This window comes from Lissotriton helveticus, chromosome 2_1 (assembly GCF_964261635.1).
Source record: "Lissotriton helveticus chromosome 2_1, aLisHel1.1, whole genome shotgun sequence".
NCBI classification, from domain to species: domain Eukaryota; kingdom Metazoa; phylum Chordata; class Amphibia; order Caudata; family Salamandridae; genus Lissotriton; species Lissotriton helveticus.
This window is the reverse complement of record NC_136059.1, coordinates 847836942-847858767: the sequence shown is the minus strand read 5'-3', so window position 1 is coordinate 847858767 and position 21826 is coordinate 847836942. Positions and strand designations below refer to the sequence as shown.

Below are 21826 nucleotides of genomic sequence, written 5' to 3'. Positions count from 1 at the left end.
TTATCTTGTCATTGCGAGGGATCATTTGACCCACAGTTGAATACCAAGGCCCGTACATGCACGTCTGGCTGTACTTCTCCCATTATACAGAGCTCAGCTGAGCCCACTCTCATTGACCGCCCAGCCGGAAATTATGCGCTGGTGGAATGATTAGGAGCTCCCTGTTTACACAGTCCTGATGAAGACCCACTCTAAGGCTGGAATCACCTTGAACATTTTAGGAGTCGAAACGTTGACTACTACTACTGCACAAGACCAGACGACTGAAATTAATTTTCAGTTGTCTTTGTAATGCTATGTGGTATAACTGGAACAACTGACCTGTGTTAGGCCGTATTGGTCTCACTACGTGAATTTGATGTATATATGTCACATCACCTTTACCTTGTCCACCACCCTCACTGACTCACTTTGACCCTAAACACCCTGTCCTTTCCTTTCCCAACACTAGAGCACCCTTTTTCAAAATTACTTGAATTGATTCTAGATGGAAGAGCAACTGCGTTGCAGAAACTGAAGTGAATATTTGCTTTGAAAATAAATCGCATTCACTGCAGACTAAGCTACATTGGTATTGTGAATGCTGCTTTCTGTTTCTTTTGTTTTAAAAAACTGTTGCTGCTGTGACCTTTTGTTTATTGTACTGCAATTCTGACCCGGGTCTGGTAGCATTTCGGGTACCCGCATTGAGATAGATAGATAGATAGATAGATAGATAGATAGATAGATAGATAGATAGATAGATAGATAGACAGATAGATAGACAGATAGATAGATAGATAGATAGATAGATAGATAGATATCAATCAACCCGCAAAAATGTACATCTTTTTATATCATATTACCAAATGAATTTAATTATGGTATTTTATAAAAATTTAAATGTAGTAACTGGTATCGGTTACTGTATTTTAACTACGAAACTGATGTAGTATGTCTTTCATGTCCATACCTAAAATTCACAGGTGGTGTTAATTTTGGTTTATCACTGGCACTTTAAAAGGGCTGTCCGTTCAAAGAAACGTTGTCATGTGAACAAGGCTCCGTTGAGCCGAAACGTCTTTGACTTTTTCTGCAACGCAATAAATTTCAGCACCTAACTGGTCCGTGTCCCTGTGCTTTTTGCTGGCTGGTTGGCGAGATTCCAGAGCGTATAAGGAAAGCGAAACAAATGATGTATATATATATATATATATATATATATATATATACTAAGAACCAGCGCAAATGAATAGATGTCCACATGGCCATTCCATGCTCTTAGCATGAAAACACAGCAATCACTTTCAGTTAAGCTATCATCAAAGGTGAGTAATTTTAAGCACTATCATGTTGTACACAGACAGAAGAAAAAGGAAAAAATACAAGTTAAAAAAAACTACCTTTATTATTTATTTTTCTTTAGTTACATACTTTTAACCAAGGGGTGTTTTCATTATTCAGACATTCAGGCAAGGTTGACTTCATTAGTATAGATAGGGAAAAGCATATAAATGCACAACAGTGTTGGGCTGTACCCGAATATACCTGCATTACTTACTATTGACCAGTTTGTGCTGCCAAGAAAAATAACAAACATCTCTTCCTAGGCATTAGAAGATAGCACTTGAAAATATTGCTAAACAGCAAATGTCTACTAACTGGTCTGCAGCAAATAAAGGGTTGTCGCATATTTTAAAATCTTCAAGTCCATAATTTTTGATTACTATACACACACCTTATGTGTGATAATTTCAGATCTTATAAACACTGTACAGGGCAAAAAAAGAAATCCCTAAATGAGAATGTAACTTAATGTTTGCATCAAACAAATACAGATACTGTATGTATTCACGAATATTATGAAGCAACAAAATTTGGTCAAATACATCAAGAACGAAGTGGTTTCACATTAGAATGATCATAGTTAACCTTCCACCGTTTCCATTTTACCCCCTGAAAAATCAGTATGTCTTTCACTGAGCTTAAGACATCTTAATTGATAAACGGGCAGAACGAAAACCGCTGACCCACAAGACAGTAAATAGTACTGAGGACTGAAACTAGTCGTCAAAGAACAATGTAAAAAGACCATTTAATTAACAAAGACTGAAAACCAACCACAAGATCACAGTTTTGCGTGTTTTATGCACTCTTATAGTCCATCAACTTAATGCACTGCACTCTTGGTTGTTTACAAAAAATAAATTACAAAATACAAATAAAATCCCTGTAAAATGCACTAATGAACGCAAAGGTGTGCATTTATTTGTTTTCAGTACGCATTTTTCAATTTTTGTCATAAACAAGACTTCAGAAATAAATAAGTTAGACACTAGGTGTGTGCGAAGAAGAAAAAAAGAAATTTAAGTTAGTTCCAGGAGGCACTCCGACAGAAAGTTTGTGAAGCAATTAGTGTTTTGGTCAACTTAATCAGTACAGCTTGTCTCCTCCTCCTCTCTTCGAACCTTCCCAAAAGGATAGCCAGGAACGATTAGACAGATCCACACTTGTGTCATTATGGCGCCAAATGAAGCAGATTCGAATCACGGAATGGACTGCCTCTTCCTCTTGTCAATTGGTTTGTTCATGTTCTTAATGAATGCAGGCACTTCAAAAGATTTCGTTTTTTGGGTGGGGAATAGGAATGGGGCGGAGTAGGGAAGGGAGTTGTTTGGTGCATCCTTTCAATAATTCACATTTTGTTGCAATTCTATGCTGAAAGGTATGAATGCTCCACAGCCACATCAGATCTCTGTGAACTATCAGCAACATACTAAAAAAAAAAAGCGTAACTTGACTCACTTTTCTCAAATGTCACTAAAAGCAGAGCTCTTTTTCTCAAAAATAAAATCCACAATTTCATGATAATGAATGAGAATGCCAATAAGCAGCAAGCGCTATACGCTTCAATACCAAATTTGTTTCAACCATATTAATATTTCTTACACTAGCTGCACACGGATGTGCTCTCTGTAGTGTTTAACATCTCATCAAGTTTTGCCTCACTTCCAAATTAATTTAATCTATGGCAATTAAAATAAACTGTTACCAGGAAGCACAAGATACATTACATACACTTGTTTTCTCATTTCGTTCTTAGGACTTTAACCCTAGACTTTGGTGTATAGAGCAATGAAGGAAGATATTCCTATAGTACACCGAAGGCTGATGCTATCCATACCAAAGTAGGACTAACAATCAGTCGTTTTTGCTGGACTCAATTAAAGGCTTTCCAGTGTACCTCTAAGCCTGTGACTCATTACATTATAGGAAACTCTGCTAAAGTTTCATGAACGCAGTATCAACTGCAATACTGCAAACATAAAAGGCTGTCAAACAACATATGACTTATCACCTTAAGAGCGTGGTTATGTATATTTTTCCTCAGAGTTGCCCTCTCAGAGCGTAGTAGGGAGGAGACGCCCGCAGTTTGATATTTAACAGTCATGTAACACTGCTAAATACTTTGATATTTGGCTGACAGAGTGATTTTCAGTAATAAAACTTAATTGGTCCATCTACTGATGGTGAGAGTCACTCCTATTTTAACACAAACTTAAAGCTTCAAAAATGGCTGAAGGAAATAAAATACGAATGTAAGAGAAGCAAACCAATGCAAGGAGCGTGACTTCTTTTCATAAGTGTGCCCATAAATGTTTGTGGTCACTGCAGAGATGATTTTTATCACAAGACAGCAGATGAACAAGCAAGTAATTCCCTATAATCTGCCTCTTTCCAGAGTCATTTATGGCGCTGAATGGTTTTCCTTTTCCTTCGTTTGAACAAGCAGCAGCACCTGAAGGGAAGAACAAGAAATATCAGTTATTATAGACATTTAAAAAACTGAGCATTTTGAAATACTACTCACTGTAAACTCTAAGAACAGGAAATGTTCCACTTTTGAACAACTGCTAGAGTTCAGTTGGTTATCAAATCAACAACATACCTACCACAAAAGATGCATATCTACAAAAGCCCTGAAGAAGTCACGGTGCAAAAAAGCCTGAGGGAACGTAATGACTAAAGGAAATGCAAAGAAGAAAGTGGCTTAAAGTAAAATAAATAAAGGACTCCATAAGGAATTAATCATGTGGACTTCTTGAATGCTTAGAGTGCTCGTGAGAATTGGTTTTACCTACAACAGTCCAAATCTCTTAAGACTAAGGCAATTTTCAACTTAAATGTCCTCTAGGTTACACTCCAGGAGTACCTCTTGAATAACAGTTTCCCATACCATACACTTTATTCCACCCCACTGCAAGATTTGTACTCGCTACAAGCTGCATCTGTAATGTACACAATTTATAACTCATCAAGCTTTACTGTGCAACTTACTACACTGAATGAGTTGACATACCTATGCAATAGAGCTGTCACCTGGGATAGCATTAAGGCACAAATACCTAGAAACACTGTTTGAGGGCTCACTACATCTAGATAATCAGTGCATTAAATAAGTGCAGGGGCCCATAGTTTTTCCAAGGGGTCTGCTGCTGGCGCTGTAAAATGCTTATGCCGCTGCTTATAGGACTACTTAGTTTTCACTAAACAGCATGGTTCTTTCTTCCACACCACATCACGTCCTGCTTCTCTTCCATACAGCACATGCTTTCTCCACTGGTCACTATTTCTACTTCTACCCCCATTTACGGCATTTCTCTCAATCCTGGTCAAAGTCTTTAAATGAAAACTAAATCTTCCTCCCTAAAACGGAGAGCCAGTGCCCACCACCTGCATCCAAAAGCTAAAATTAAGCACTGAGTGCAACTACACAACTGTTTCCATTCAAGCTGAATCATCAAGTGGGAGATGCTGGGGTAGCTTCTTTGTCTCGATCACATGTTAAAAATAACTATCCGTTACAGAAGGTCAATCAATCGTTCAGGATTTATAAAGCGCAGCTAATCACTCAGTAGGGTACGCAGGCACTTGCAGGTCCCGGATGCTCATTCGAACAGCCATGTCTTAAGAGCCTTTCGGAATTCTGCAAGAGAGGTGATGGATCAGAGCTGTGTGGGCAAGCTGTTCCAGGTTTTTGCTGCTCTGTAGAAGGCACGTCCTTCACTGCTGCTTCTGTGGATGTGGAGCATGTGGGCAAGTAATAGGGAGGCAGAGGTTAAACTTCTCCAAGGTAGATGGAAGTTCAAGCAGTGGCTGATGTAGGCAGGTCCTTGGTTGTGTAGAGGCTTGTGTGTGAGGGTCAGCAGCTTGAATTGGCACCTCTTCTTTACGGGGAGCAAGTGGAGTTGCCTGTGATGCGATGTGATGTGGGTACGTCGGGGGAGGTCAAGGATGAGTCTGGCTGCAGAGTTCTGTATGGTCTGGAGTCTCTGTAGGAGGCGAGCATCGACTCCTACTTAGAGGGTGTTGCCACAATTCAGTCAGTTAGGGATGAGTGCCTGTGTCACAGTGCATCTCGTGTGCAGGGGTAGCAACTTGAAAATGTTACACAGCATGTGCATGGTGAGGAAGTAGGCAAAGGGGATGGCGCTGATCTGTGGTTTGATGGTGCGCTTGTCATCAATGATGATTCCTAGGCTTCTCGAGTGGTCGGTGGGTAGAGGTGCGGGTCCAAGGTCTTGAGGCTCCCATGAGTCGTTCCAGGAGTTGCTGATGTCGCCGGAGATCAGTACCTCTGTCATGTCTGTGTTCAGCTTCAGGAAGCTTTTCATCCAGTCGGCGACGCTGGTCAAGCATCTCTGAAAGTTGGTCCTGGTGGTGGTAAGATCATCGGCGAGAGAACTGATGAGTTTGTGGTCGTCTGCGTAGGATATTATGTTGCACCTGTGTGATCGGGTAATGTTAGCCAGTGGGTCATATATGCGTTGAAGAGGGTAGGGCTGAGGGATGAGCCGTGGGGGACACTGCAGATGATTTCCTTATGTTCTGAGGTGAAAGGTGGCAGGCAGACCCCTCTGTGTCCTTATGGTGAAGAAGAGGTGATCAATCTGAGCCTTTCCCCATGGGTACCGATGTAGTGGAGTCTTCCAATCAGCGTGTGGTAGGAAATCGTGTTGAAGGCTGCAGAGAGGTCGAGGAGGATCAGAGATGTTTCTCCTCGGTCAAGGAAGGTTCGTATGTCATCGGTGGCAGTGATCAAGGCGGTCTCTTTGCTGTGATTGCTGTGGAAGCCAGATTGGGAGGTGTTGAGTAGCTGGTTCTGTACCAGGTGTGTTGCCTGGTGATAGACTTTTCGAGTACTTTGGCTGGGAATTGGAGCAAGGAGATAGGCCGTTTTTTTTTGGTTCGCTTGGATCGGTCTGAGGGTCTTTTGAGTAGTGGTCCAACTTTGGCGAGTTTCCATGCACCGGGAAACACTGCAGTGATGACTGAGGTGTTGAGCAGGGTGGTGAGTTCCTGTCCGATCCTTTGGTGTCTGAGGTTGAAGATGTGGTGCGGGCTTTGGTCAGTGGGAGCTCCGAAGAGGACGGATTTCATGATGGAGTTGCTGTCCTGGGTGTACAGCTGGTTCCAAGTGGTCAGTCTGTTGCTCATGTTGGTTGCGGTAAGGTCATACCGGTGGAGGAAGTCCGTGGGTGGAGGTTGGGGTTCGCAGTTTCTATATATCATTACAATCTTGTCATGGAAATATTTGGAGAGGATGCAGCAGAGCTCTTCTGGTGGTGTGATGCTGTTTTCGCTGGCAGCTGAGTGGAGAACTCCTTAATATTGTTGAAAAATTCCTTGCTGTTGTTGGGGCTGGTTTTGATGCACATGGCTAGGGCGGTCTTCTTTGTTGCTCTCAGCCAGCAGTGGTAGTGGTTGAGGGAGGTCTTAAAAGGCTGCCCTGTCAGGGGTGTCATTGCTGGCGCGCCATCTCCTCCCCAGCTCTCTGCTGTCCCATTTAGCTGTTCTGAGTTCTTGGCGTGCCAGCTGGCCTTTTTGGAGGATCTTCAGTTATTGCTGCTCTTCATAGGGGTTATGTTGTTGGCGCAGTTGTGATTCAGATGTTGAAGTTCTTAATTCTCTGTTCAATGTTGGGGGAGGCGGCTGGGTTGGGAGCCCTGAGGGTGTCTGACCAGTGGGTCTTTAAAATTTTGCTCCAGCTGCGGTGGGGGGCACTGGTCATCATGGGGTTGGTGGTGGGGGGGTTGGAGATGCTGAAGTAGACCATGGCGAGGTTGGTCCAAGTGAGTTCTGGCATATCTGTGTTTGACGCGGTTGCTAGAGGTGAAAATGAGGTCAACATGTGTTCTGCGCGGTGTGTGGGGTTGTGGACAATTTGGGTAATCCCAAGGCTGCCCAAACTGTCTAGGAGGTGGGCAGAGGTGTTGTCGTTGGAGTTGTCGAGGAGGAAGTTGAGGTCACCGAGGCAGATGTAGTTGGTGGAGTCCAGGGCGAGGGGCGCGATGAAGTCTGCAATGTTGTTGCAGAAGCTAAGGCGCACACCTGAGGGTTGGTATGAGGGGTGCCTCTAATGGTTGTATTGTCGCCTGTGTGGAGCTTGAAGATGAGGAGTTCCATGGGGGTGCTGGCATTGTCGGGGTGGTGGTATTGTTGGTGGTGGTGGAGGTGCTCTATATGGTCTCATTGTGGATAATGACTATTCCTCCTCCTGGTTTGTTGGTGCGGTCATGGTGGGTGAATTTATATTCGTTTGGAATGGCTGTGGCAATGACAGGTGCAGATGAAGGGTTGAGCCAGTTCTCGGTGAGGAAGAAAATGTTGGGTGCGAGGGTGACAATGAGGTTCCATAACTCGGTGGCTTGTTTGCAAATGGAGCATGTGTCGAGTAGTAGGCAATCGAGTTGGTGGGATGCTTCTGTTGAGGTGAAAAGTTGCTGTGCAGCTCTAAAATCTAACAGTGGTCAAGCTGGTGCAGGAGAAGGTGTAGCTAGTGCAGGAAAACGGTCCTATCGTTAGGTGCGGTGCTGCGATGTAGGAGTGTTCACTGGGACGTTCTGCATTTAAGGTGTGGAGAGTAGCTGCATCGTACCTGCGGGTGAGTCGGGAATGAAGGAACCTGCGCTGACTGCTGTCGAGGTGCAGGCAGCCTTGGCTTTGGTGCACCGGTGGCATGGCTGCCCCTATTAAGTAGATCTGGGGAGGGGGGCGGTGGCGCTGGGAAGAAGTGGGCAGGGCTGGTGGGAGGCAGGAGAGCAGCACCAATTGGGAGAGGAGTTTGGCAGGAGGGGGGAAAAACGGACGCAAGAATGAAATTATCAAGATTGTACAAGAATGGAGGAAAAATGGCTTAAGAATTTTGGAGATAGGGAAATGAGCGAGAGGCAAAATAGATTTAAGGAGAAAGGCAAATGTGCAAGAAACACAAGAGATTTAAAGAAAAAGGCATAAGCAAGGCACTAAAAATGAGCAAATTGAGAAGAAAGGACAAGAAGTTGACAATTAGCGAGAAGCAGAAAAGAGACACAATCAGAGCAAGGCAATGGCAAGGGCTGTCGGCATGAAGGAAAGCTGGGTCAAGCACAGGTCAAAGTCTAATATGGTCCCCTAGGTCGACAGGCTAGTCTCACAAGTGCTGGGTTTTTGCCTGTGTTGGGCCAGGTTTTACTGTTGATTTTTCCGATATTAAAACAAACATTGCCTGCAGCAACCTCCGATCCATGCAATCTTCCATACCTTGCAAAACCCTTCTACAGTGACTTTCGAAGTTCAAGATTACCCCAATTTGCATACACGGGCCACGTTGTTTTGAGCTTTCTAATTCACTAATGGGGCTATTTTTATTGTGGTGCCCGGGCCTATTTTCTGTCCTAGACTGACCTTGATTAGTCTCAACGTAATGGACACCGAGTTACACACACCACCTTAGAGAAGCATTTCATTCAATTAATGCCTCAGAAATCCTGGTAAACCAATGACATACTGGTCTCTGATTTCTCACAATAATCTAACCCACAAAGTTTGAATTATCACCATCATGTGTAAAATGTCCAGCCTTCTGAAATGCTGAATTGTCTGCTAATGTAATTGCATTTATATAGCGATTCAAATCATTGAGGCATGGGACGAAACTGGTGGGCACGAGGCCCCGTACTCAATCGGCATGTTTTGGATAGAAGTGTGTGTTGTTCATGTGGGCTACTTGGATAATGTGAGATACGAGGCATGAGGCCAAAGCTGCACTTACTGTGCATTTTTGTGACAACAACTATGTGCGCATATGAGGTGATAAGAGCTAGTATGCTTAACTGAATACTAGTGTGTGAATGAACATAAAACGTTTGAGTTCATTGTAGCCTATGTGGAAAGTGTTTTGGTGTTATGAATGTATTGCAGAAACAACTCTGACAATGTCACGGCAAGCATGTAGGCAACCAACGGTTGGGTGTAGAAGAAAAGTATGACGAGTGCCTCTCAGCTGTGGAGATATCTGTGGCATATAGTTGCTCTAGGTACGCTTTGATGTTTCCATTATGATCAAGTTTAATATATGCTTTGAAATATGCCCTATGTGGAACATGAGCAGTTATGCATTAGGGAGCATCCCAGAGAAATTGGCATTATTTAATCTGCATTATATGTGATCTGCGAAGTGAATCATAGAGTGGTGATTTTTTTTTTTTAATTTGTGGCAGCAATAGGATATGCATTAAAGATACCTTCTGATATAGAGTAGATTGGCCCATAATATTGAGCGTTAACAACTAGCTTATGCATGCATTACCGGGCATAGTCAAGGGCTGGCATATAAGCATTCCAAAAAATAACAATTGCAAAGTTTTAGTTAAGATACTGTATTTTGTCTCACAAGGTAGCAATGACAATTCTAGTGTTTCCTCAGCTTTTGATGCTATCAAAGTAACTGAGAAGTCTCCTGAACGATGGCCAGAGATAATGTGTGTTCATTTCAGGATATGTGTGAAGGACGCTCTCATTTTGTAAGTGTAGGCATAGGCCTGTTTCAGTATTATAAGGAGGAAGGAGGTTGCCAGACTCTGCATCATTTTACTCTGAGTGACATTATCTCTATTGGGCATATCCAGAGCATAGAAATCCAATCTGAAGACTTCCTCCATCTGGTCAGATCTCTGGCCACTAGGGACATGCTAACACAAGGGTGTGTGTTCAAAACATGCCCTACCCTTTCTTTTGGCCACACAGTGCCTAAATCAGCTCCAAGGGCAATGCAGGCATGGTAGACCGTAGCAAAAGCATGAGAGTTGGCACTTTAGCAGGAAGGGGCATTCCTCAGAAGAAACCTTAAGCTCGGAGCCTGGGGAAGTGAGGAGCTGGGTGGCACTGAAGATGAAAAAAAAGCAAGAGTAATTGCCTGAGGGATTCTGGTTTGGTATAAGACGGCATATATAGATGTCATGTTGATCTGAAAGGACCTCTTTCTTACAACATCTTCGACAGGGGAAGACATTTTTGACCTGGTTGCTGGTGGTAAGAGATTCGAATTTGCATTGATGAAACATGGAAAAACACAGGAACGGATGTCGGACATCCGCCTTCATACCGTGATGTTGATATAACTGAATTTATTTTATAAAAACAAGGGGAACCCAATAAATGGCAGAGGACCATGGTATCAATTATTTCAAGGAAAACAAGTGGTCCCAAGCTTAAGGAAATTAGTTTTCACAAAATAGTATATAGACCACAATGGGATACTATATAGTTTGTAAAATCCCTTGCCCAGCCGGGCAGGGTATCTTTATTCAGGTAGTGATTAGTCTAGATGTAGGAATAATACAAGTAACCCAAAAAAAAACCATCAAGGTTACTGTAAGGCACAGTCCTGTGCCGTACACAAAAGAAGAAGTAAAGAAGACAGTAAGTGCAAACAATATCAGGCAAACAAAGTGAGCTAGCAGGCCACTGACATAAATTGAAATCAGCAGTGTGACCTGGAGTTAGACAACCATACTCAAATGCAATAAATTTTAAATATGGGACACTCTTAAAGCAGTCGACGGACGTTTCGATCCCAAGCTCAATTATAAAGGGATCATCTTCAGGACTTTCACAATCAAAGCTTGTGCCTGAATATAACCTTTTGACATAAAAACCGCCTGTTGTGGGAAAGATAAGAAGGAAGAAGGAAAAAACAGAAGTATCATCAGTGAAAAAGACATGTACAGTTTATGCTCGCCAGTTACTAAATTCGGAATCGCAGTGCAGTTCGTGTGCATTCCGTGCAATTCACGTGACAATTCTTTTGGTGAAAAAACTTTTTTTGACCGGTTTGGTGGTGTCCCGAGGGGTTTCTTAGTGATGTGGCCTATACTTCGAGAGAGAGGTGTGTGGTCGTGGTGGTGACGTGTTGGTCATGCTGGGGAATTTGGTCCAGAGTGGGTTATGATTTCAGTAAATAACGATGGGATTGTAGCAAATTAATCTATCCGTACATTGAGGGTAACACATACCAGAAATGTAACTGTTATTACGGTTTTTCGGTCTTCAATGATTAGGGCAATACCACATAATCCTGTTGGCAGAAGGTGAGAGAGCCACTTTATTAATGGTACCTTACGGTTATTAATTTCACAGTGTAACCAAGATTGAGAAAATGGTCCCGACAATTACCATGTTTGGAGGTGGGGTTCCGAGCTGGACTTCAATTGCGCACAGCAAGGATATAGTTCTGGTATAGCGCCACTTTTGGAGTCTGGGTTGGACTGTAAGTATAGAATTAGAGCCACAATCAAAGGGTGTTCAGCCCGGCTTGTTAGCAAAAAACGGGTGTATGCAGCAAATTATTAACTCACAAAATAATCCGGATTAATACCGTTGGTGCCGGTCTTTGCCGCTTACAGTGTTTTTTTGTACAAAAAGTCAACTCCCGTATATGGTGTTCTGAAGAAATTAAGGTTAAAAATTAAAAATTAAAATTAATAATTAAATCCAACCTGAGGTCACTCACATAAATTGAATTATAGTGGAAATCATTAACATAGCCTTGATTATACCTATAATGCTTGTGTTCATCTAGGGTGAGTATTGACTGGGACCCTTTATCGAGCACTTCTGGTCTCCCTTTATAATTACAGATCCAGTAAGCCTGGAGCGGAGAGAAAGGCGGGAGTGAGACACAGATTAATCTAATTTAAGAAAAAAGATCGCCGTGGGTGTTGAGAGAAACCATACTTAGCTGCAGTCGAGTTCTGTTCGTACTGCAAATCGAAAAGCGACTTTGGTGTCCTCCGTTAGGGCCCAACAATTAAAGGTCTCCTGTAGCGGGACAGAATAAAGTTCTTAACGGAATTACTCAGACTTTGTGAGCTCTAACTCACTTGCAAACAGGGGCTTACCTCGAGGCACCGTGGCTTTGCATGCAAGGATGGCGCGTTCTGGTCGGCAGGGTTGCTTCCGTGTTGGAAGATTAGTCGGTGCTTATTGGGTAGTTCGTGTCTCACGTGTGTGGTGAGACTGGGTCACGTGAGGGGGGTCGACAGAATTCCTAGCTGGCTTCATCAGGTCATTTCCGCCGCCATGCTGGAGTGGTTGGTTGTAATGTTAATTAAAATTTTCTTGCTTCTACCTTTATTCTACAACATTTGGAGTTTTATGTTGTATATTGCAGATCAACGCATGTTTTGCGGTATTTGGCTAAATGTTATGGAGGCAGTGCCTAAATAACGACATTTGTGCATATTGTGTTGAGGCAGTGGCAACCAGCGCAATTTGCTCAATAATGTCGATACAAAGCCTAAACACTAGGTGTTAGTGCATTTTAGCGTGGATGCGGTGCCGGCCAAAGCTTTTAAACGCGGCATTATACTCCATGATGTGGGGCCTAAGGAGTGGATGTGGAGGTGGTGCCTAGATGACGGGGCATTTGTGCAGCTAAAAGAAGAGGTTTTTCTTGTGAGCACCCAAAGTGACTTATATTTACAATTGATTCTTATATACACTAAGTAAACTTATTAATATACATATCAAAGCTTTCCTTGGAATCATGGCGTGGACAGATTCGGTCAGAGCAAAAATTAAAAATACATGAATTGTCACGGTTTACAATTATGCAGAAGTCCCAATTTCCAATTCGTATTCCTTTTAGGTTGAGCCAGGAACAGACTACAATTTGAGACTACAGAAGGGTAGTCCAGTCCTCATTCCTGTTGAGTCCACTGTGGATAGTGTCAAATTGAATGATGCTTTTTAGTTCTTCACGGTTGAGCAGTTGAGCCAAGTTGCCACCTCTTGGTGGAAGTTTCACTGACTTCAGGATTATCCACTTGATGTCATCTGCGGAATGTCTTTGTTCCAGAAAATGATCCACCAAAGGTGCATTCTGTGTCCCACATCTAATACGGCTTCGGTGCTGACATATCCGAGTCTTTGCCTTCTGGGTAGTTTGCCCAACATACATTTGTGGGCAGGGGCATACAATTGCATAAATAACATTATGGCTATTGCAATTTGTAAAGCTCTTCAAAGGTACCGTTACACCATTGTGGCTGAAATTCCTTGATTCAATCGTGAACTCACAAACCGTGCAACAACCACACTTTACGTGACCTAGGATTGGTGGAAGGCCCCAGTTTGATTCAATTGTGGTAGTACTCATAGGACAAGGGAGGGCCGCCCTTACTAGATGGTCTTTTAAGTTTTTGCTTTTCTTAAAAGCAAATATCGGTCTCTCCAGATGTATAGGGCCTGCGTTTAGTGTGGGCCAATGTTTCAGAATGGATTTCCTAATTTTGTTAGAAATAGGCGAAAAGGTAGTTACGCAGGCTATCCTTTCAGTTTTCTCTCTTACTTTAGGGGTTAGCAAGGCATCTCGAGGGCAGTACCACGCCCTTTTAGATGCTATTTTAATCAGTCTTTTTGGGTAGCCTCGTGCTAGTAGTTTGTTAGTGAGGGTACCTGCTTCCTTAACCCCTTCAGTGCTAATGACAAGGGTAACTCGTCATGTAGGGCCCATTGATTTCAATGGAAAGTCAATGGACCTACATGCACACCCCTTAGCAGCCAAGTGGTTAAAGTAGTCAGCTTTGGTAGAGCAATTCCTCCTGATTCTCAGGAACTGGGAATATGGTAAAGAGTCTTTCAGAGCTTTAGGGTGATTACTGTCGTAACTGAGGAGGGTGTTACGTTCTGTTGGTTTCCTATAAAGACAAGTCAGGAGTTCATTATCTTGATGATAAATAGTTAGATCTAGAAATGCTATTTGGTGTTTGTCATGGGCCAGAGTGAATTTTAGCTCAGAGCAATTGTTGTTCAGCCAGTGGTTGAATGAATGCAACGTCGTTATATCTGATTTCCAAATAAGGAAAATATCATCGATATACCGACGCCATAAGACAATGCCGTCGTGAAAGGGATTGCTCTCTGTAAGGATGACTCCAGTCTCCAGGGCATCCATAAACAGTATTGCCAGGTTGGGGGCAAAAATAGCCCCCATGGAAGTCCCCTTTATTTGCTGGTAATAGGTGCTGTCAAATAGAAAGTAATTCTTTGTAAGACAGAGTTCCAAAAGTTGTAGAATAAAAATGGATGGAACCCTGTGCGGACGCGGACGTGATTCTAGGATACGCTGAATGACCAAAAGAGCCGCTGTCTGGGGGATGTTAGTGTATAACGACTCTACGTCCATTGTACACAGAGTGTGCACTAGGGGGTCAAATGGGAAGTGTTCCACAAGATTAATCATTTCCATACTATCTCTCACATAGCAGGTGGTTGATGGTACAAATTCCTTAATGAAGTAATCTACATATGCTCCCAAAGGCTCTAAAATAGAGCCGCATGCAGAAACTATTGGTCTACCTGGGGGGGGTTTCAATGTTTTTATGCACTTTTGGTAAAGTGTAGATTACCGGTTGGCGTGGACTTTTGACGTTGAGGAATAAATATTCCTTTTTACTCAGAAAGCCCTCCGAGACTGCATCTGATGTTAGTTTTAGTATTGTCTCTTGAATGTTTTTAGTCGGGTTACCCGGTAACCTTTGGTAATGATCATTATTGCTCAATTGGCGTTTGATTTCTTTTTTATAGGAATCAATGTCCTGTAGGACAATTCCTCCCCCTTTGTCAGCACTCTTTATTACTAGCCCTGAGTTATTTTTAAGGGTATTTATGGCATCTTTTTCAGCTCTCGAGATGTTGTAGGGTACAAACAGTTTTTTCTTTTCTAGGGTACATATATCTTTGTGCACTAGTTTTTCAAAGGTTCGAACCTCTGTTGGAACCATGCTGGCCGATGGAAGAAATGTGGAAATTGGGCGAAATGGGGTGTTGGCATTGTCACTGGTGGAAGGATGAAGTTGAAAAAAGGCTTTTAACCGTATAACTCTGAAGAATCGGAGTAGTTCTGTTTGTAGCTCCATAAAATTTGGGCGGATAGTTGGGACAAAAGACAGGCCTTTTTTCAAAACAGATATTTCAGAGTCCTGCAGTAAATGCTGTGATAGATTGAAAATGGGTATTAACTCTGAAGATGTAGGAGCGGGATGAATGGAAAGAGTCTCAGGGGAGGGATTTTGCATCTGTATTACTGGATCAGGGTGAATCACCATTGGTAAAAGTTGTTCCGGGTTCTGCGTTCTCCTGGCGCATTGAACCATCGTGGTTTCTTTACTCGCCCTCTTTGGGGGGTGCCTGATTGGCCCCTGCCTAAAAAATTGGACTGGGCTCCTCCTCCTCTCCTTTGGTTGCTCGCTCCCTCACCAGGGTCAGAATTATCAGAGGATTCCTCTGAGGTGTCCGAAAAACCCACTATATTTTGGCGTCTATTGTGCAAAGCTTTGGCCGGCACCGCATCCACGCTAAAATGCACTAACACCTAGTGTTTAGGCTTTGTATCGACATTATTGAGCAAATTGCGCTGGTTGCCACTGCCTCAACACAATATGCACAAATGTCGTTATTTAGGCACTGCCTCCATAACATTTAGCCAAATACCGCAAAACATGCGTTGATCTGGAATATACAACATAAAACTCCAAATGTTGTACAATAAAGGTAGAAGCAAGAAAATTTTAATTAACATTACAACCAACCACTCCAGCATGGCGGCGGAAATGACCTGATGAAGCCAGCTAGGAATTCTGTCGACCCCCCTCACGTGACCCAGTCTCACCACACACGTGAGACACGAACTACCCAATAAGCACCGACTAATCTTCCAACACGGAAGCAACCCTGCCGACCAGAACGCGCCATCCTTGCATGCAAAGCCACGGTGCCTCGAGGTAAGCCCCTGTTTGCAAGTGAGTTAGAGCTCACAAAGTCTGAGTAATTCCGTTAAGAACTTTATTCTGTCCCGCTACAGGAGACCTTTAATTGTTGGGCCCTAACGGAGGACACCAAAGTCGCTTTTCGATTTGCAGTACGAACAGAACTCGACTGCAGCTAAGTATGGTTTCTCTCAACACCCACGGCGATCTTTTTTCTTAAATTAGATTAATCTGTGTCTCACTCCCGCCTTTCTCTCCGCTCCAGGCTTACTGGATCTGTAATTATAAAGGGCGACCAGAAGTGCTCGATAAAGGGTCCCAGTCAATACTCACCCTAGATGAACACAAGCATTATAGGTATAATCAAGGCTATGTTAATGATTTCCACTATAATTCAATTTATGTGAGTGACCTCAGGTTGGATTTAATTATTAATTTTAATTTTTAATTTTTAACCTTAATTTCTTCAGAACACCATATACGGGAGTTGACTTTTTGTACAAAAAACCACTGTAAGCGGCAAAGACCGGCACCAACGGTATTAATCCGGATTATTTTGTGAGTTAATAATTTGCTGCATACACCCGTTTTTTGCTAACAAGCCGGGCTGAACACCCTTTGATTGTGGCTCTAATTCTATACTTACAGTCCAACCCAGACTCCAAAAGTGGCGCTATACCAGAACTATATCCTTGCTGTGCGCAATTGAAGTCCAGCTCGGAACCCCACCTCCAAACATGGTAATTGTCGGGACCATTTTCTCAATCTTGGTTACACTGTGAAATTAATAACCGTAAGGTACCATTAATAAAGTGGCTCTCTCACCTTCTGCCAACAGGATTATGTGGTATTGCCCTAATCATTGAAGACCGAAAAACCGTAATAACAGTTACATTTCTGGTATGTGTTACCCTCAATGTACGGATAGATTAATTTGCTACAATCCCATCGTTATTTACTGAAATCATAACCCACTCTGGACCAAATTCCCCAGCATGACCAACACGTCACCACCACGACCACACACCTCTCTCTCGAAGTATAGGCCACATCACTAAGAAACCCCTCGGGACACCACCAAACCGGTCAAAAAAAGTTTTTTCACCAAAAGAATTGTCACGTGAATTGCACGGAATGCACACGAACTGCACTGCGATTCCGAATTTAGTAACTGGCGAGCATAAACTGTACATGTCTTTTTCACTGATGATACTTCTGTTTTTTCCTTCTTCCTTCTTATCTTTCCCACAACAGGCGGTTTTTATGTCAAAAGGTTATATTCAGGCACAAGCTTTGATTGTGAAAGTCCTGAAGATGATCCCTTTATAATTGAGCTTGGGATCGAAACGTCCGTCGACTGCTTTAAGAGTGTCCCATATTTAAAATTTATTGCATTTGAGTATGGTTGTCTAACTCCAGGTCACACTGCTGATTTCAATTTATGTCAGTGGCCTGCTAGCTCACTTTGTTTGCCTGATATTGTTTGCACTTACTGTCTTCTTTACTTCTTCTTTTGTGTACGGCACAGGACTGTGCCTTACAGTAACCTTGATGTTTTTTTTTTTTTTTTTTTTTGGTTACTTGTATTATTCCTACATCTAGACTAATCACTACCTGAATAAAGATACCCTGCCCGGCTGGGCAAGGGATTTTACAAACTATATAGTATCCCATTGTGGTCTATATACTATTTTGTGAAAACTAATTTCCTTAAGCTTGGGACCACTTGTTTTCCTTGAAATAGTTGATATAACTGAAGGCATGACTGAAGCAGTGTAGCTCAACCAATGCTGGGGAGCTGTTGCTGAAGGAAACGTTTTCCCGATCAATTACGGCGCGTAGTGGATCTTTTTAAGATGAGCGGACTGCAACAAGAAATATTTATCTGGGTTTGATTTGTCTGAAACTGCTCATGACGACTGCGGTTGTGTCCAATGTGAATGCCATAAAAAACCGAGTCAAGCTTGGAACACTGCTCCCAAGAACAATGAAAATCATCTCCCAAACCAAATTTCGGTGGGGTCACCTCTGACTTTGAAAACATAAATACATTTCATTACAGAGCTTGTATACAATGTGAAATACAACAAGATATATTATCAGCTTTATGGAAGATCACATTATGGAAAAGAAAACTACAATATCAGGCGACAGTAATTAGGATAATTGTATTTATGAAATTACTTTTTTACGAACTTGGTATCAGTGGAACATTTCCTCTTCCAAACAAGTGTTCAAAAAACAAAGCAAAACGTGGTTACATAAAAAAATATATATCAAAGTTTAAGTTTAAAAAATCAACTTTGTTTTAAAAAACGTAAGTAGGTGACTAAATATATTGTTTGCTTTACCTTCAGTTTCAACGTTTGCACCTGAAACACACTTCAGAAAACTGTTGAATATGAGCTAATAATTTCAACACATACTTACCTCAGTAGCTTAGGTAGCTGTATTTTACTTCGTCACAGCCTCATTTTATTAAAAAAAAATATCAAAGGAACCTTTGTAATAGGTCGATTGATCTTGTGTATAATGTATCAATCTATTTAAATAAACTGGCTAACAATTTCCAAAACAGCAACGTTTTCACGAGAAAATGGTTTACTCGTGGAGGCAAAGCAAGCAACCGTGCTTTAGAATGACAGAAACGTGGACCTAGTGCACCAATAATTGTGGAAATGTGGCAAGCACTACATCACCATTCACAAAAACTGTGCAACAGGCTTTCCCACTAAAACAAAAAATGACGGCAGGCAAAACAGCTCCTCCGCAAGTCACATTTTACATTTCTGTTTATTGATATGTGGGCAATGTTTTTAATGATTCTGCAGACAGATGCTCTGAGAGTTTACATTTTTTTTATTCTTATATATATATTTTTATATCTCCACTCTCGACAAAGGCCAATAAATAAAGGAGCTTTTTTGCCTGCCTGTGCTTTTGAACAACTCACCACATGTTCAATACTTTCTGGCAGCTATACGCAAGGAAAACACAAGCGAAAAACAGGTTGAGAAAATAAGCTTTCGAAACTCTTCAAGTATTTTACGGCATTAATGAGATCAAGCAAATTATATTAGTTTAGCAGCATAATGTCTTTACATGAGAAAGAGTACACCTTATACGCCACAGTCCCACTAGTAAGCGAACAAGTTACTTACTTTCAGTAAAGTCTTATCTGGTTGAGACTATATCTAGCTGCAGATTTCTTACATTTAGAATTTCACCAGGTGTCAGACTGGATCTGAAAGATACTTTATGAGCAGTACCCTGGTAAATAGCGTTGATTGGCTCAGCGTCCGTCATCATCCAGGACATCACAGTACCTATATAGGCAACACCAGGGCGCGCCAACGTCACTTACTTTTCACAACTTTCCACATCCGAACCGTGGAGCCATGAAGAACACCGACTAATGGTCTGTCAAAACTAGGGCCCTAAAAGGGGCCATCCCTGTAGGCAGAAATTCGTACACAGAGCGGGGAGGATGGGTGCGTCAGTAAGGAATCTGCTGCAAGATAGGATCTCTACCAGATAAGACGTTACCGAAGGTAAGTAACTTGTTCATGTGATCGAGACTTCTAGCTGCAGATTCCTTAACTTTTGAATGGATACCCAACCATCCCTGGAGGAAGGTTTGCAACCTAATTTTAAACAAAAAAATCCTGCAGGAACGAACGGGCAAAGTGCTCCTCCCTACGGACCTGACTGTCCAGACAGTAATCTTTAGTGAACGTGAAAGAAGCCCACATTGCTGCCTGGCAGATATCCAGGATTGGAACTCTACGTACTAATTCACTGGTGGCCACTTTAACTCTAGTGGAATGAGCCCGCAAGCCTGCAAGAGGCTGCTTCTTGGCTAGTGTGTAGCAGATTTAGATGCAGAGCACGACCCATCTGGGGATGGTCTGTTTCTACACTGCCCAACCTTTCTTTGGACCAGCATACCCCACGAAGAGTTGGTCGTTCACCTGGAACTCATGTGTGCTGTCAAGGTAGAAGGACAACGCTCTTTTTAGTTCCAGATGGTGGTGTCACTCCTCTTCTTTAGGTCGATGTGGAGGAGCATAAAAGGTAGGCAAGGTGATAGATTGCCCTACATGTAAAGGGGTGACCACTTTTGGTAGAAAGAAGGCCCCCGTGCGGAGCTCCAGCAGGTTGATGTGGAATCTGAATTCTGCCAGAGAACAGAGTCCTTGGATATCCACTTCTCTCAAATGGCCGCCTATCCCAGACTCAGACATCCGTCATTATTTCGAGATCTGGTTGGGGAAAGGAGAGGGGTCTGTGTCTGAGCCAATCATGGTTTATTAGTCACCACTGCATGTCGTTTGCAGTTCCCTCCGAGATCTAGACCAGGTCAGAGAGACAAACGAAATGTGGGCCTGTCAGCGAGATCGGTCAGTGACAGGCACCAAAGGCCTTAAAACCAGACTTGAGCAAAGACATTCTCGACACACCTGGAGGTAAACCTCAAAAATAGTTTTAAAAAACTCAAAAAATCCTGCCAAAAAACAACAGAGGGGTAGCTCTTCGGATCAGCGCTGTCTGGCACAGAAAGAAAAGAACTTACATCAGCGCGCATGGGTAGCGCCTATATGTGCTTTTCTATATAGGGAATGATGGTTCTCAAAATATCAGAGTGAATTTATACATCAACTTTAATAAACATTTCCACTCGCAAAAGGATAGTTACCTTCTTTATTGAGCTTTAATAAGGTACAAGAACAGAACCCATCCGCAATCTGATTATCCCATGTAGCACAACTCAGCACAATGACCCCACATTGCCCTCTCATCAAGAAGTACATATCCAGTTGGCACTCTCAGTACCATGTTCAGTGGCCATCAACCTGTAGATCAGTTCTTATTAGGTTTGGCAGTCTGCAGCAGGTAAGAGTGGTATAGGGTCCAAATGACCAGAAAGGCTCTGGGAACAGTTCACTGTATAGTTTGAGTTGTTCACCTCAATATGCAATCTACCCTAGCTAGTGTTTGATAGTCAGGCCAGTCCCCGCCCCCACTGGTTCGCCACCAATTGCTTAGCAACCAACCGAATGAGGGAAGTAAATTTACGAGTTGCATAAGGAATACTCGGGGCCCAACACAGCAACCCCACTAATGGACTGACCTGCAGGGGATCCTCTGTAATTTATTGCAAAGAGTTGAATACCTTGCCCCAAAATGTGAATACAAACTGTTTTTTCTATTACAAATGATTGTTGATATTAAAACAAGCAAATTCTTAGGTTTCAATTGACTAGAAACATATTACGAGGTCACTTGATTTCGTTTGTAAGGTTCCCAGAAGATCTAGCAAATTAAATGGAACGGTAAAGTCACCCTACACATCAGTAGACCCGAGGAGAACCTTGCACCGGTGACCTGTGAGATCATAAGAAACCATTAGACGCCCGGAGCACTTCATTATTTTCAATGGAGCTCCCAACAATCCAATGTTCTAATAAACAATAAAACTTACTTTGTTTCATCCAGTACTTCCACCTCTGCAGGTGCTGTTATGGGTGCATTGGAATGGCCTGCGGTCGGGTCGTCTGGGTTCAGATCACCGTTCGTTGAACTTACAACCTGAGGACATAAAACAGGACATCACCGATTTGGTAAAATACCCCACATTCTCCACACAAAAACATCAGATTAAAACATCCTTGGACTGCTCATTAGGACACTTGAAAACGCAGTTATATTTCTCTGATCAATTACATGAAGGGTCAGGTGCCTGGTGGAGGGAATTA

The 21826-nt window shown here is 42.5% G+C and overlaps 1 protein-coding gene across 8 annotated transcripts in view; it reads right to left on the bottom strand.

Annotated features, from left to right (window-relative positions):
- Nucleotides 1-1368: 1368 nt before the first annotated feature.
- CSNK1G3 (casein kinase 1 gamma 3) overlaps nucleotides 1369-21826 on the bottom strand; it is a 406194-nt gene continuing 385736 nt past the window's right edge. For 3 of the 8 annotated variants that reach the window (XM_078675576.1, XM_078675580.1, XM_078675577.1), the window contains 3 exons: nucleotides 21553-21659; nucleotides 19024-19047; nucleotides 1369-3778 (listed from right to left, as the gene is read on the bottom strand). In XM_078675576.1, coding sequence (XP_078531702.1) covers nucleotides 3724-3778; nucleotides 19024-19047; nucleotides 21553-21659 — 186 coding nt within the window. In that variant the 3' untranslated portion in view covers nucleotides 1369-3723. Of the gene's footprint in view, nucleotides 3779-19019; nucleotides 19048-21548; nucleotides 21660-21826 lie in introns of those variants that run through there. The other 5 variants (XM_078675581.1, XM_078675582.1, XM_078675578.1 and 2 more) reach the window with 3 other exon arrangements.